The sequence below is a fragment of the Heliangelus exortis genome, chromosome 3 (assembly GCF_036169615.1).
Source record: "Heliangelus exortis chromosome 3, bHelExo1.hap1, whole genome shotgun sequence".
Taxonomy (NCBI): Eukaryota; Metazoa; Chordata; class Aves; order Apodiformes; family Trochilidae; genus Heliangelus; species Heliangelus exortis.
Window position 1 is genome coordinate 14,525,578 of NC_092424.1, and position 13,324 is coordinate 14,538,901.

At 35.2% G+C, this 13,324-nt stretch overlaps 1 protein-coding gene across 1 annotated transcript in view; it reads left to right on the forward strand.

Annotated features, from left to right (window-relative positions):
• The window catches only part of DNAH8 (dynein axonemal heavy chain 8), a 126,210-nt gene extending 115,353 nt beyond the window's left edge, over positions 1 to 10,857 (forward strand). Inside the window, exons 86-93 of the mRNA XM_071739367.1 lie at positions 1,107 to 1,223; positions 2,028 to 2,129; positions 2,336 to 2,496; positions 5,638 to 5,794; positions 6,321 to 6,473; positions 6,569 to 6,758; positions 9,811 to 9,932; positions 10,418 to 10,857. Of these exons, the coding sequence (XP_071595468.1) occupies positions 1,107 to 1,223; positions 2,028 to 2,129; positions 2,336 to 2,496; positions 5,638 to 5,794; positions 6,321 to 6,473; positions 6,569 to 6,758; positions 9,811 to 9,932; positions 10,418 to 10,705 (1,290 nt within the window). The 3' untranslated portion in view covers positions 10,706 to 10,857. The remainder of the gene's footprint in view (positions 1 to 1,106; positions 1,224 to 2,027; positions 2,130 to 2,335; positions 2,497 to 5,637; positions 5,795 to 6,320; positions 6,474 to 6,568; positions 6,759 to 9,810; positions 9,933 to 10,417) is intronic.
• Positions 10,858 to 13,324: the final 2,467 nt, after the last annotated feature.

A 13,324-nucleotide genomic window follows, 5' to 3' on the forward strand; every position in this document is an offset into this window, starting at 1 on the left:
ATGTACATTTTCCTGCCTTTAAACTGACTCCTAATATCTTTTGGTGACAAGATTGCTATGATAAATATAGCTTAAAAAGTAATTCAGAGATTTTGGCATAAAATCATGCCTTTAAGCAGTGTGTTATCTGTCAATGCTGTCTAAACTAAAAAAAAAAAAAAAAAAGTTTTTTTTTCAATTCTAGTTATTTTTAAATATCGCAGGTAGGGTGCCTAAAAGTATCTTACTAGTTTAAACTCAAATAAATATGTTATAATTTTGTTATTTTTAGAATGTCAATATACACTGTTTATTCGTTTAATAAATGTTATCAGTATTCAGCAAATTAATTCTTAAGTGCTGCACTAATTTATTCTACATTCTGGAAAAAAATCACTGTGTGATATAACAGTGGTGATTAAAGTAAAGTTGTGAGAAATTTAATAGTGTTGCATGTTTAAAAAGTTTGGGATACCAATTATCTTCATTTTATAACCAACTGTTTTTCTGTTCCTGCAAGTGTTGGGGTTTTTTTATGTTTATGTAATAATAAATCTGAATAATTCAGTGGTGGCAGACTTATAGTAAAGTTAATAAAATTTATATTAAAGCAATACAGTGAAGCAGCAAGACAAAAGGGCAACACAGAAGCCTTTGGATAATGGAGCATTAATAAATTAGCCTGAGAAATTGAAATTATCATTAGCAGACAGTATATGTAGAAAAAAACCGAAAATCTGTAGAACTCAGAATTGTTGAGTATGCTGAAAATGCAGAAATTTGGTAATTCTTTAATTTAATTACTTAATATAAAAATCTTATAATCCACACAGACATTAGACATTTCATACCTACAACAGCTATGATGGTTAGTAGAGGTAGTAATTAATTATTCTGTTGATTTTTCTATAAATATTTATCCTTCGGGGTGTAACTTAATAGTAAACTTTCTTTTTTACTGCTTCATATGAGGTACACAGATATTTCTTAGGCTACTGTTCTTCTTCAATTCTTTACCCCATTTTTATTACTATTGTTGTTTATTGTTATTATTATTCTCCTTTAATAATGAAACAGAAGCATATGTTGTTCCATTAACACACTTGGTTTCTGATTGTATTCATCAGGAACGTCGGAAGTTTGGGCCTTTGGGCTGGAATATTCCCTATGAATTTAACTCAGCAGACTTTAAAGCCAGTGTTCAGTTTATACAAAATCACCTAGATGAATGTGACATCAAGAAGGTGAATACTAAGATTTTAATACTGTATATTTCATTGCTTTCTACAGCATCTGTAATTGTTTTTTTCTTCATGTTAGTATTTATAGTAGTTTATTTTTTATTATTCTTTCAGTGCTGCTTCTAATGATCACAGTTTCAGGCTGTGTCAAGCTGAAGTAGTTTGTGTGCTATCATCCATGTAAAAAGATATAATAGTTAAGAACTTCAGATTATGATCTTGTTTTTCTCAGTACCATATCTAAAATATTAACATGTCTACACAATATCTGCTTGGAAAGGGAGCTGAAATACTTAGAGTTTTACAGAGCCAGTCAAACTTTCCTATGGCTGCCATTTGGTCTTCTGTTTATCAGGGAATAGCATAATAGATTAGACACTCCTTATGAAGAAACACTTTGTCAGTAAAGAAGGATGAGAAACTGGGAGATGGGAGAAAAAGGAAAAAAAAAGGCAGTAGCAGCTGACAGTAATTTCAAGTCACATGAGAAATAACAATATATATTTCTAATAGTGAGTTCAAAGCCAACTCTGCTATCCACTCTAGTATAAAACTATAGAGCTGAGCTCAGAGAATACATTAAAATGAATGAATGATCTTTTCTTTCATCAATGATCTTTTCAGATTACATTTCAAAGTCATACGAGCATCAGATGATATTGAAATTACAGGCTGATTATTGATTATATTGGTGATATTGAAGTAATAGTTAATATTCAGGTGATATTGAAATTACAGTTCTTCTTACACATTTTAAGTCTTTTTTTACTTTACTACAATCTTTTTTTTTACTTTACTTACATCCAGGGGATATCATGGAACACAGTACGCTACATGATCGGAGAAGTACAATATGGAGGCCGAGTCACAGATGACTTTGATAAACGTCTTCTTAATTGCTTTGCAAGGGTGAGACACCTTGAAAATACAGGTTTTTTTCATCTCTATGGCAGCGGCAATACAGAAATAAGGATTTCTTTCTTCTTAATATGCCCTTCTTTGTCCGTTTATAAGACTCTTCAGAGTAAAATGAGGTTATAAAACATCATTCTTTGGAGTGAGGTTCTCCTCTTAGCTCTGAGTAGTAAGGTAATTGCTTCTTTATTTTTTTGCAGGTATGGTTTAATGAAAAGATTTTTGACAGCAGTTTCTGTTTTTACACTGGATATAATATTCCAGTGTGCAAAACTGTGGACCAGTATCTTGAATACATCCAGTCTCTCCCTTCCTTAGACAGCCCAAAGGTCTTTGGTCTCCATCCTAATGCTGATATTACGTAAGTAGGTCTCAACATACTGAAAACAAAGACCCTTTTTTTAGGATTTCGAAAAAAATCCCTATTAAATGCTTAAGTAAAGTATATTTTTCATAGGAAATCTGATTCACGTGTATTTCATTATTGATGTGAAACACTTGATGTGTATATACATGGATATGAATGCAATGTTGTCAGCTTTATTTTACATGTTCTTTTAAAACAGTTGAAATTCTTATGACTTATTCCTCATGGGTTTAGAATTATTTTTAAATTTGAAAGGATTATAAAAAATTTATATGAACACATGATACAAGGCTCTATACAGTCCAACTAGAGAAATTTTCTAATGTTTTTCTTCTGTTTCAAGTAGTAAATAGTTTTTCTGCAAACACTTGTTAAAGGATTCTCTGGATTGTCACTGGGCTTACATCATGACTTTGGATGAAATTTCAGTCTTTTGTTGCCATCAGTCCTGCCATTCCCACTATCTAAAAGAGGCTTTTCAACCACATCAAGTAGTAACGCCAATTAAAATTTTATCTTTGACTTAATTCACTGTTTAAAAAAAATGTGTGTTAACAGCTTGACTTTTATTTCTTTCTAATTTTATATGCCCTGTGAAAGGATATGAATCATCATCACTTTTTTTTCACTAAAGTTCTTAATAATTCTGCCAGGAATTTGCATTTTCATGTTGTCTACATCCCTTATTTTCAAACATAGCTTTTTTGTATTTTTAAACAAAACAACTGTTACTCAAAAGTCCAACTTCTGTAGAAAACTTATATCTTAAAACATTTTTGTACACAACAATAATTTTACACAGGTTTTCAGTGTCAAATTTGAGAGGCTAATGATATATAAAAAGTCCAGTATTCTAAGCAAGCTGTGAGAACAGTACACAGGTTGTCATCACTGCCTAACACCTTCCATTGTAAAGACATAATTCTAAAGAATGTAAGAGTAGATTCTGTTTCAAGTCATTGTCTGATACTTGCAAGCCCCCCCTTCAATTAAAGAAGAGCCAGAATTAACAGAGAACTAAACAAAGTTCTAACGAGAGACAATCTTCAGATCCAAAATTAGGCTTGTAGGAGGACTAATTCTTATCCAAATGGATACGTATTCCATACAATATAAAATGTTGCATTTGAATTCTCCTTTAAATCTCTCATCAGGTCATCTTGAGAGTATGCAGAAGGACAGCTTCTAGAGTTGGAATTCTGAGACAGCTGGGACCTTTCCTATTACTGTTACTATTTCTATTTCTATTACTAAGGACAAGAAAGACCTTATCTTTCACTGTTTTAGTGACATTTTTCCAGTTCAGCCAAAAGCTTGATCCAAATACAAGACTTTACTAAGTGTCAAAAATTTCATCTATTTGGGATTAGCACCTGAAGTCATTGCGATATTGAAATTAATTTTAACTTGCTATATGAATCATAGGCTCTGAAAAGACAGCATAACTAGCAGGTACCTGCAAGATATATTCTGAAAATCTGACAAAACCCCTTCTCTAGTTGGTTCTGTACTGAATTCTTTAGATGTAGCTGAATTTTTGTAAACCTGCTGCAAGTTGCTATTAACCAACTGGACATAAAGCAGGATCTCCCATTGGCCCTTGATGAATGAAAGGTTCTGAATACCATGTTGCAATAGATATTGATGTTTTCTACACAAAGCTGAGATAACACTTCCATCAAGCTGCATTAGTTCTTAATTTTGATTTCCAGTATAGAAAATTCCTGATGGCACAGACACCAGCTATCAAACCATGATAGGATGTTAAATTCAAGCTCTCTAAGAAAATACCATTAATGGTACTTTTTGGAGCAAATCAAATACATAGAAAATTCCTTGTTTTTTTCTTCTTAGGACACAACTTGCTTTGCTGTTTCAGGGAAAGACAATATAAATAAGTAGAAAGTGCTTTATCTTATAAACTCACCTTGAGGCAACATTGACATGCACATGAGATTCATCTAATGTTGCTTTAACTTCCTTTATAGTTACCCAAGACTTCCATACTGTAAGAGAGGAAAATAGATGATTGTGAAGTGCAGTTCTCATGATGGCAAAGCAAACATCTACAATACATGAGCTCAAGGAGGCTTCTTTCCATTACTTGTAAGGGCAATATGAACAAACAGCAGTTATGTAGACATCTACACTTAGATATCTAAAAGGGACACAACATTGAGTATATCTGATTACCTTATCAGAAGTTCCTCTACAAACCTATGCAATCTTTGTTCATTGTTGTTTCCATCTATACTTCAAGATTTTATTTGCAATGTAAAGGGAAAGTCAGGTTTTCCAAAGCCCAAAAAAAATTTGTTTCAGAAGGGCTTTTATATTCACTGTGTCACACATGTGTTACATGAATGGAATTTCTTGTTTCTGTTTTCTCCTTATTTCCACACTGGAGTATTACTTTTAATTATGTACACATTGAGATGCATATTTTTACCTTTCCTATTTTTATTTACAATACAAGTCTTCTTGTTCAAGCTGCTATTGAACATTTTTGCTGCTTTATACAAAATTCAGATAATTTCTCCTCTCTACAAGATTTCTAGCTTGTGTCATTGAAGAAAGGAATATTACTTAACTCTGATTGTGCTTCTTCGAGCTTTCAATATCCAGTGTTCTAAATCTAGCAGCTTTTATCATTAATCATTAAATGCCTCAAGGCAGAATGAATTTACTCCTTAATAAAGGGGCAGCTTGCAGAGCTATGCCTCCACCTTTTCCTTCTGCATTTCACTTTTAAGAAGTACGAGGGGAATACTCTTCCTTGTTACATAACTTCTGTTGCTCCTTCGCTGCCTTCCTTCTAAGCAGAAAGTAGCTGCTTAGAAGTCCTTATGAGGCATGTGGCATTTTCTTCTCTCTCCTCAGAATCCTTAGAAATCATAGGATAGGTTTTCCTGCCATCTCACATTCTCAAAGGTTGAGAAGGTGCCTGTGGAACTCTCCTTCTTAGCCCTGAATTTACAAAACCACATGTGTATAACAGGGCATGTGGAGGGAAGTTCAGACTATGTACAACCATAAGAAAACCACATGTAACTCATGATCAGTGTGTTCAGCTTGGTGCAGGATGCAAAGGAAAAGAATTCTTTGTAATTTATAACATATTTCCTCTCTTCTCAGGTACCAAAGTAATACAGCAGCTAATGTTCTGGATACTATTACCAGTATACAGCCGAAAGAAAGCGGTGCAGGACCTGGAGAAACTCGTGAAGCAATCGTTTATCGTTTAGCTGAGGACATGCTGGACAAGCTTCCTCCAGATTACATACCCCATGAGGCAAACTAATCTTAGTTGTTTTCTTCCTGTTCTCTCTGTTGAATTTTTACATAAATCATTCTGGAAAAGAAACCGTAAGCTTTAAAGAAAGATCTTACAGCTAGTAGCAAGTTCAAGCAAGGAACCAATATCCTTATGGCTATCAGCGTGACTTGATACAAGGCTTTTTTTAATTATTATTTAAAATCAAGACATCTACCAGTTTATCAAAGAGATAAGTCATAAAGAACTGTTATTGAACTTCCAAACCTGCATTTGAAAACATGGGGAAAAAAAGAGTCTTGATTTTTTGTGGCAGCAGCCTCCTGGGTCTTCTGGGTAAAGTCCTATTCTAGCAAAATCAGTGAGTAAATGGGTAGTATCAGGCAAAAATTTAAAATTGAAGCATTTTTAAGGTGATAAATGTTAGCTAAATAATATGTAGTATAAATCTATTATTTTCTGAACAGGAGAAAGTTAAGGTGTCATGTCTGACAATTTCAGCATATCATATTTAACTAAATTCCTTCTTCACTCCTCTACTTAGGTAAGAGCTCATTTAGTTAAAATGGGACATCTTAACTCTATGAATATTTTTCTTCGTCAAGAAATTGATCGAATGCAAAAGGTGATCACAATACTCCGCAACACATTGAGTGATCTTAAGTTAGCCATAGATGGAACTATCGTTATGAGTGAGGCAAGTAAAAGCATATTTATGAGGGATGGAACACTCTTATTTTGTACTATTGCCTTGATCTCTTTAGCTCATGTATTATAATTTAATTCCTTCAGAATCTGAGAGATGCACTTGATTGTATGTACGACGCTCGAGTTCCTCAGGTATGGAAAAGAGTATCTTGGGAGTCCACAACACTTGGCTTCTGGTTTACTGAACTTTTGGAAAGAAATGCTCAATTCTCTACATGGTTATATAAAGGAAGACCAAATGTGTTTTGGATGACTGGATTCTTTAATCCACAAGGTAAGGATACTGAAAGGACTTGAGTAATAATGTGTGTAATTATAATTTAATGGTCTTTAATATTACACATAGAAATGTGTAAATCTATCATAGCACTGGCAAACACATCATAAACATAGAAAAATGTTTTCATTGCTGTCAGAATATATCATAAAGAGATTCAAAAAAGAGATTACATAAAACCACAGGAAACAGGCACAATGGTAGCAATAAAGATGGCTGTCCAAACTTAAACTTGGGATTAGGAGGCCCCTAAACTCCAGATTGCCAGAATATGGAAGAACACAGAAGGGAAAGGATTTATGTACCATTTTGCCTGTTGCAGTATTATTTCACTAAGCATCTGCCTTTGTCAAGTTTCAGAGATAGGATGCTTGTACAGATGGTCTTTTAATCTGTAAACACATGCAGTTCACAAATAAAATGTTTTATTTTGTTGATATATTGTAGCATGGTATGATACAGGTTGTAAAGCAAATATAGGTAATGCTAATGATACAGTTTTTAAAGGAAATGTGCTTTTCCTATGGTTTTGGTTTCACTCATTTCAGACTATAAATTGCAAGTATGGAAGAGTTTTAATCTAGGGCAATATGTAATTTATATGCTGTCTACGTATAGCAACAGAAATAATTCTGACAGCAGTCATTCATTGGATCAACCTCCCTAGAAGCATGGTCGGGTCCCTTTGCTGAAAGTTATCAAGATTCAATTGGACAGGATGCTAGAAAATCTCATCTAGGTTGCCTATTATAGCTTGAGATATTTATTAATTTACAGTAAAAATCTCCATGAGTAACAAAACCTGTTACCTTATCAGATGCAAGTTCATAAAAGAATCTGATTTAGCCTGAACAGCTACACATTAAAAATTCTTGTGAGAAACTTCTTCCATGTAACAGCTGTGAGGTGTTTCTTTTACATTAGGTTTAACCTCTGAAGTCCTTGAATATATAATAAGTCATCTTCTTTTTATGATTATTCTACTGGCTTTCTATGACCAGAGCTGTAAAAAGTGCTAGTATCAAAGTCTTTTTTTTTGGATTCACTCTCAGAAAGATTTGAGGTGCCTGAAGCATACCCAGATTATCTTTAAAAGATGGTATGGAGATGCTGGTCAAAACCACATTCCTTTTATATTATAAATGGCACAGCTGGTAAGTGTACTGACCTCTGGTGTTTCAAGAGCAGCACTCGTGGTGTAAAAGAAAATAATGAACCAGATTCTTTTGCCCAAAGAAAATATGTAGCCTAATAGTGAAGAAACCTGAGACACTGATGGTTTTGAACTTGATGATTGCTTCAGCCTCTGTGTTCCGAAAAAATTGTCCAACAGATGAAGAAAGAAGTCTGCTAGGCATAAGGGTGTGCAGGCACCAGAGCTGAAATACATATACTTGCTGTATGTATAATACTGCTCACCAGGAAATTCTGAGTAAATCAAATTACAAAGAAATGTTTAAAAATTGACTGGTGTGAGGCAAATCAGAAATTTGACTTCCCTATGTGGTAAAATCTAGACTGGTTGCACTGGTGAATCAAGCTCTAAATCTATCATAGCACTGGCAAACACATCATAAAGTAAACCATGAGGAATGAATTTTCAGTTTAATGGGAAAAGCTATTTATAGTACTATTAAGTATCACCAATAATTGTTGTGTTTTTTTAACAATCATCTGTGTTTGTCTTCTATAAATGATCAAGACCAAAGGAATGCTTGTGGTGGCGCAATATACTGTTCAGGAGATGTGGCACTTGGAATGAACAGGCTTATGATAAAACAATTATCATATTATAGAGATATAATTATTTTTTAGCAAAATTGAGAAGCCTAGATCAGACTGTTTTATTTTTATCAGTATGTATAATATTTGGGAAATGAAGCCATGTTAATTTCAAGTGCTGTTAATTGTATTTACATCACATATGGATACTTTAGCTGTGAAAAATATTATAGTTTTTAATTGCCTTTGTCCTAACTAGCCTGTTAAACCACTTCTTATAACTTGAAATACTGTCTTCTACTACCTGCCTGTGCACTTTCACTATCCCCCCCCACCACCTGCTCCTTTTAAATATTTCATTTGATGGTTTCTCTTGCCTTGTAGATACTTGTCAGTCAAGAAAATGTTAGTCCTCTTTTCCTTTATGCCCTATCAAGAAGGAACTGCTGCTCTTTCCTCTTTAAGTATTTTCAGTAATTGCTCTTAAGTATGCAGTTCTCTATTATAAACTTTTCTCTTTTCACTTTTTATCTCTTTCTGACTACTTCAAGTACTACTACCAGGGATTTGTTACAAGTGTTTGATATTTGTAGCCTTTCCCTTTATAATACACCCAATCTCTTTAGTTCTATTTCTTGTCATCTTGTACTTATGCTATTCATCCCTTTACCTCTCAAACTGTTCTTTTGGAAAGCTTCTGTAAAGTCTGTTAAAAGCAAAATTGCAGAGATCACCTAACTCGCTGCTTGTGTCATCTTCTACCTTCATTTCTGTCTAGAACTTGCTTTTCTTCATTAACAAAACATTAATTTTTTTTCTCTTTCATAGGCCCTGCTTTGTTTAGATTCCTCACTGTTATTTTTATTATCATATGTATACTTATTTTTATCACATTCACACAAACCTTTTCTGTTTTCCATCAGTGATTTTTTTTTTACTTTCACTTACAAAAAAATACCAGCTCAAATAATTGATATCTTGTCTGCCTTCAAATTCCGTCCTGAACCGCAAATCTATCATGCAGCCCGTAGCTGATTGCCTAATGATAATTTGTAAGTCAGCAAACATTTGTTAACTGAATAATTCAATAGCCAAAAAAAGTATATTATTTGATGTGCCATCTAAAAATGTTTTTCTCAGTGTAATGCATTCTACGCTGCTTTTGTTGTTTGTTCCTGTTTTGGCCCAAATGCAAATTTTGCTATTATTACTCAGAGTGATTATTTTTAATAGAACCCTGAATATCTATCTCTATAACACTCATAACTGAGCAAGATAATTTTTATCACATTAGCTACGTACTAAATCTCTGACTTAATTTCTCAAGGATTCCTAACAGCAATGAAACAAGAAGCAACTCGAGCACATAAAGGCTGGGCTCTGGATACAGTTACAGTACATAATGAAGTGCTAAAGCAAAACAAAGAAGAAATTACAGCACCTCCTTCTGTATGTATGACATGCAAAGAATCTTCAGTGTTAATTTCAGTATTAATTTTATATTGTGCATCACTCAATCATTTTGGATTGCTATGGGAAGAAGTTACTATTGTCTTAATCTCACTGGTTTCATTTAACATAGAAGATAAATAGCAACAAGTATGAAGATATTTTTATTTTGCAGTTACAAAACTATTTTATTAAAAGAACCATTTCATTATACCAATTCTTTATTTTCTTTAATTTATAGTAAGCTTTAGATCAGATTGTGTGGTATATGGGCTTTATTAAGCAACTATTATTGCCATTCATTTCAATAACATAATGTTTAGGAAAAGAATGATGTTATATTTTATAATTAAATAGTTGGAAAAGATTAAGTCATGAAAGATATTTTATTTACTATAAAAAATTTATTCTGTTTAATGGTTTAAGCCAATTACTCATTTTAAAAACAGATGTTTATTTTGTGTGATGTATCTGTTTCCTTACAGGAAGGAGTATATATCTATGGGCTATACTTGGAAGGTGCAGGCTGGGACAGAAGAAGTAGCAAACTCACTGAATCGACACCAAAGGTTCTTTTTGTTCAGCTGCCTGTGGTGCATATATTTGCTGTTAATAGACCCAGTCCTAAGGATTCCAGGCTCTATGTTTGTCCTGTTTACAAGAAGCCTATGAGAACAGATCTGAACTATATCACAATTATCTATTTAAAGACAGCAGTGTCTCCAGACCACTGGATATTGAGAGGAGTGGCTCTCCTGTGTGACATCAAGTAAGCCAGTTTTCATACCAAAGCAGAAACAGAATATATGGCTCATGAAACCAAATCCATGTGTAATTCTCCTACTGGCTTTCACTGGGTGACCGTCAGTCATTCTACTAGAAATTTTGTTTCAGTCTTGTTTTAATAAATTTATTTATCTGCTTCCAGTAGATGCATTCTGTCTTGGCTATTTAGTGACAGTTTTAAAGTAAAGTATTAAAGTAAAGTTTTCAAAATATGCTCATTGTTAGTAGCTCTTGACATTTCCATTATAGTACTTAGAAAAATAATAGTTGCTTTCATGATAAAATTAATGCTAATGTTGTTAAGCCTTAAAAGATAAAAACTTAGGTTTTTCACATTCTTTGGCATATACAGCTGTTAGCTTGCATTTCAGTGAACTATGATGACAGCAGAACATAATATAGAACATTTAAAAAAATGAAGTTCTGCTAGATACAAGTTTTTAAATATTCCTGAATTCTGTATGATACTTTGGCTCTGCAGGAAACTTTATATTTAGGACAGAAAAGTGTATCTGATCCATGTATTTTGTTTGGGATTTTTGAGAACTTAGTTGTTCATGTTAAACTACATAGATTAAGCAAAACTACAACAGGAATGTTTGTGTCTGTGATATGTGACAGAGACCAGTACGTTCTCTGTCCTCTTTAGCTGTGTAGGAACATAGGTACAGAAGTAAAAAAGTACCCAATACTTAATATGAATGTTTTTGCTATTCAGATAGAGAAGCAGTGAGGCCTTCCCAGGTGCCTCTGTATAACAGATACGAGGGTTTGGATGTGGAAGGCTAATTGATGGATAGTAGGAATGATGGTTCATCTATCCCAGAGATGTTGCCAAGGTCAGAAGGTGCAGGAGCAGGCTGTCCCCATGTGCTGTAAGATGAACTGGCAGAGAAGACAACTGGCCCAGCTGAACAGGGAACTTTTGTTGGGACTCAAGAAAAAAAAGTTTACCACCTTTGGAAGAATGGGCAGGCAATTCAAGAATAGTACAGGGATATCATTAGGTGATGCAAAGAAAAAACTAGGAAGACAAAAAGCTATCTAGAACTCAGTCTGGCCACTGTTACGAGAGATACATAAAATGTTTTCCCAAATACATTAACAAAAAGAGAGCCACGGAGAACCTTCATCCTTTATTTAATGCAGGGGGGAATATTCCCACCAAGGTTGAGGAAAAGGCTTAAGATACTTAAGATACTGGGGCACACTGCTTTTGACTCCATTCACCAACTGGATTTGACTCCATTCACCACAACTCTCTGGGCTCTGCAATCCAGACAGTTTTTTACCCAGTGAAGAGTATGCCCATCCAAGCCATGAGCCAACAGCTTCTCTAGGAGAATGCTCTGGGAGATAGTGTCAAAAGCTTTACTGCCAAAGGCTTTTACAAAGAAAATATCCACAGCCTTTCCCTCATCTGCTAGGCAGGTCACCTGGTCATAGAAGGAGATCAGGTTGGTCAAGCAGGACCTGCCTCTTACACACCCACGCTGGCTGGGCCTGATCCCCTGGTGTTCCCCAGGGCTCAGCTTTGGGGCCAGTCTTGTTCAATATCTTAATCAACGATCTGGATGAGGGGATCAAGTTCTCCTTTAGTAAGTTTGCAGATGACACCAAAATGGGCAAGGAGGTGTTGATCCTCTTGAGGGTAGGAAGGCTCTGCAGAGGGATCAGAACAGGATGGATCAATGGGCCAATGTCAGCTGTATGAGGTACAACAAGGCCAAGTGCAGGGTCCTGCACTTGGGTCACAACAACCCAATGCAACACTACTACTCCTTGGGAAGGAACGACTGGAAAACTGCCCAGAGAAAAATGACCTGGAGCCAGCCAGGCTCCAGGTTGACAGCCACTTGAACCTGAGCCAGCAGTGTGCCCATGTGGCCAAGAAGGCCAGCAGCATCCTGGTTTGTATCAGAAAAAAACCAGTGTGTCCTGCAGGACTAGGGAAGCCATTGTCCCTCTCTACTTGGCACTTGCGAGGCTGCGCCTCAAATGCTGTATTTAGTTTTGGGCCCCTCATTACAAGAAGGATATGGAGTGTGTCCAGAGAAGGGCAACACAGCTAGTAAAGGGTCTGGAGAACAAGGAGCAGTTAAGGGAATTGGGGTTGTTTTCATCTGGAGAAGAGGAGACTGAGGAGACACCTTATAACTCTCTACAACTACCTGAAAGGAGATTGTAGTGAGGCAGATGCTGGTCTCTTCTTCCAAGCTAAAAGTGATAGGATGAGAGAAAGTGGCTTCAAGTTGCACCAGGGGAAGTTTAGATGGGGTATTAGGAAAAAAATTCTTTATTGGAAGAGTGGTCAAGCATTGCAACAGGCTGCCCAGGGAAGTGGTGGAGGCACCATCCCTTGAGGTGTTCAGAAGACATGCAGACATGGCACTCCAGGACATGGTCTAGTGGGCATGAAGGTGTTGGGTTGATGGTTGGAATTGATAATCTTAGAGGTCTTTTCCAACTTTAATGATTCTATGATTTCTGAAAGGGGGAAAGGTTGCCTCTTCAGGGACCTTCTTAGAAGGGTATAATTGGATTAAGCCCTGGAAAGAAAAAGAGACCAAAAAAGCTGGTTAATATTAAAAGATGCTCCAAGTTCA